General features: G+C 40.0%; 1 protein-coding gene across 1 annotated transcript; it reads left to right on the top strand.

The window, feature by feature from the left end:
* The first annotated feature begins 242 nt into the window (after positions 1-242).
* LOC104244281 (uncharacterized) lies at positions 243-1,249 on the top strand. Its single transcript, XM_070158808.1, has 2 exons — positions 243-531; positions 615-1,249. Exons 1-2 carry the CDS (start codon positions 243-245, stop codon positions 1,247-1,249), a joined length of 924 nt encoding a protein of 307 aa, XP_070014909.1.
* Positions 1,250-3,053: the final 1,804 nt, after the last annotated feature.

Below are 3,053 nucleotides of genomic sequence, written 5' to 3'. Positions count from 1 at the left end.
GCAGGGGTTCAATGAACCAACATGTACAATATGGGAACACTTACAATCCAAATTGGAAAAATCATCCTAACTTCTCATGGGGTGGAAATCAGCAGAATCACAATCAGTTTAGGCCCTAAGGAAATTTTAATAAACTTTAGAAGCCACCCCAACAAATGGAAGAGAGTACGAATGACTTGTTGAAGAAGTTGTTGCTTGACAATCAATAGCTCATGACAAATTTCAGAAATCTTGAGAGGTAAATGGGACAATTAGCAGCGAATCAAAATACTAGGCCTGCAGGTGCTCTTCCCAGTGATATAGAGAAGAACCCTCAAGTTAATGCAATTACACTCAAAAATAGGAGGGAACTAGAGGAAGTGCCAAAGAAGAGAAAGGACAAACCTATACCTGAGGGGGAGTTGATCCCTAAAGCAACACATGAGTCAAAGAAAGATGATGCAAGTTCAGAGCTAGTGGAGGCTACAAGGCCACCCCCCAAAGATTGCAAAAGAAGAATGATGATCGCATGGTTAACAAATTTCTCTCTATGTTGAGCCAAGTTCAATTGAATATTCCATTGGTAGATGTACTTCATGAAATTCCAAAGTATGCTAAGTAATTCAAATATATAGTGGCTCATAAGAGGAGATTGACTGAATTTGAGACAGTCGCACTTACTGAGGAGTGCACTTCAAGGGTCCAGAACAAGTTTCCTCAAAAGCTTAAGGATCTTGGCAGCTTCCCCATCCCAGTGCGAATTGGTAATATCGATGTTGGGCGTGCTCTTTGTGATTTTGGGGCACACATAAATCTGATGCCCTTATCCTTGTTCAAACAATTGGTTATGGGAGCTCCAAGACCAACCACTGTGATGTTACAACAAGCTGATAGATCCATAGCTTACCCTGAAGGAGTGATTGAAGATGTGTTGCTGCAAATTGGGAAATTCATCTTCTCAGCGGGCTTCATCATCCTAGATTATGAAGCTGATAAACAGGTTCCAATCATATTGGGACGACCTCTCTTGGCTACAGGTGATACAATTATTAAAGTGAGAGAAGAAAAAATGATTATGAGGGTGGACAATGAAGAAGTAGTTTTTAATATCTACAAGGCGATCCAACTTCCTCGCCATTATGACGAGCTTTTTATGATATCTGTTGTAGAGATAGATGAGCAACTTTTTGACATGAGTGTATATCTAGATGATTCTCTAGAGAAACCACTCATGTTGTTCGATAGCTTGGAGATTGATGATAAGGTTTAGGAGATAATGCATATCCTAGATGCATCATATGCTTACATGCAAGGATTAAATCCCTTTGAGCCCCTAAATAAGCCAAGTGGGCCTCCTCTAAAGCCGTCGATTGAAGAAGCTCCAAAACTGGAACTTAAACCCTTGCCCTCTCACCTTCATTATGCCTATTTGGGTGGTTCTGACACTTTACCTATTATTATTTCTTCTGATTTGTCTAAATTGCAGGAAGAAAAGTTGTTGAAAGTGCTACATGAGCACAAACGAGCAATTGGGTAGATGATGTCTGACATTAGAGAAATTAGTCCAGCTTTCTGCATGCATAAAATCCTCATGGAGGACGAGCACAAGCGAAATGTAGAACAATAATGCCATCTAAATCCGATCATTAAAGAAGTGGTAAGAAAAGAAGGGATTAAGTGGCTTGATGCAAATATTGTAATTCCAATCTCTGACAGCAAATGGGTAAAGAAAGGGGGGATGACTATAGTGGTTAATGAAAACAATGACCTGATTCCCACAAGAACTGTCACTGGGTGGAGAATTTGCATAGATTATAGAAAATTAAACTATACCTCCCTAAAGGACCATTTTCCCCTCCCCTTCATTGATCAAATGTTTGATAAATTAGCTGGATAGGAATACTACTGTTTCCTAGATGGCTATTCGGGATATAATCAGATTGCTATAGCCCCAGAGGACCAAGAGAAGATCATATTTACGTATCCCTATTGCATATATGTGTTCAAAAGAATGCCCTTTGGTCTCTGTAATGCACCTGCAACTTTTCAAAGGTGTATGATAGCTATTTTGACTGACATGGTTGAAAGATTTGTGTAAGTGTTCATGGATCATTTTCTGTGTTTGGATGTTCTTTTGATAATTTTTTAATGAACCTTGATAAAGCGCTTGCTAGGTGTGAAGAGACGAACTTGGTGCTAAACTGGGAAAAATGCCATTTCATGGTACGTGAAGGTATAGTCCTGGGGTACAAGGTGTCCAAAAGTGGTTTGCAGGTGGACAAAGTGAAGGTGGAGGCAATTGAAAAACTACCTCCACTAACATCCGTGAAAGGCATTCGCAGAGTCTTGGGCCATGCAGGTTTTTATCATCGTTTCATTAAAGATTTTTCAAAAATTTCTTCTCATTTGTGCAGGCTTCTTGAGATAGATACCCCCTTCAAGTTTGATGATGATTGTCTGAAAGCATTTGAGGAGCTGAAGGGAAGGTTGGTGACTGCACCAATTATCATTTTCCTGGATTGGGTGCAGCCATTTAAGTTGATGTGCGACGCGAGTGATATAACAATCAGAGCTGTTTTGGGGCAAAAGAGGGATAAAATTTTTCACTCCATTTATTATGCGAGCAAAACTTTGAATCCATCCCATATGAACTACACTATTACTGAAAAAGGGTTGCTTGTAGTGGTGTCGGCATTTGACAAGTTCAGATCCTATCTAGTGGGAACCAAAGTCATTGTCTACACAAATCATTCAGCTATCAGATACTTGTTTGAAAAGAATGACGCCAAGCCGAGGCTGATTCGTTGGCTCCTCCTATTGAAAGAGTTTGACTTAGAGATCCGAGATAGAAAAGGGGCAGAGAACCAAGTGGCTGATCACTTGTCCAGATTAAAAAATTGGATCCATGTAGCTGAAGGAGGGTCGATCAAAGAAACATTTCCTAATGAGCAATTATTAGAAATAACCTCAAGTGAAGCCCCGTGGTATGCAGATTATATGAATTGTATTGCAAGTGGGTTACACTACCAGAATTGACACCCGATCATAGAAGAAGGTTTCTGCATGATGTGAGG

This window comes from Nicotiana sylvestris, chromosome 10 (assembly GCF_000393655.2).
Source record: "Nicotiana sylvestris chromosome 10, ASM39365v2, whole genome shotgun sequence".
Taxonomy (NCBI): Eukaryota; Viridiplantae; Streptophyta; class Magnoliopsida; order Solanales; family Solanaceae; genus Nicotiana; species Nicotiana sylvestris.
Note: the sequence above shows the minus strand (reverse complement) of the source record. Positions and strands in the feature narration are given on the sequence as shown.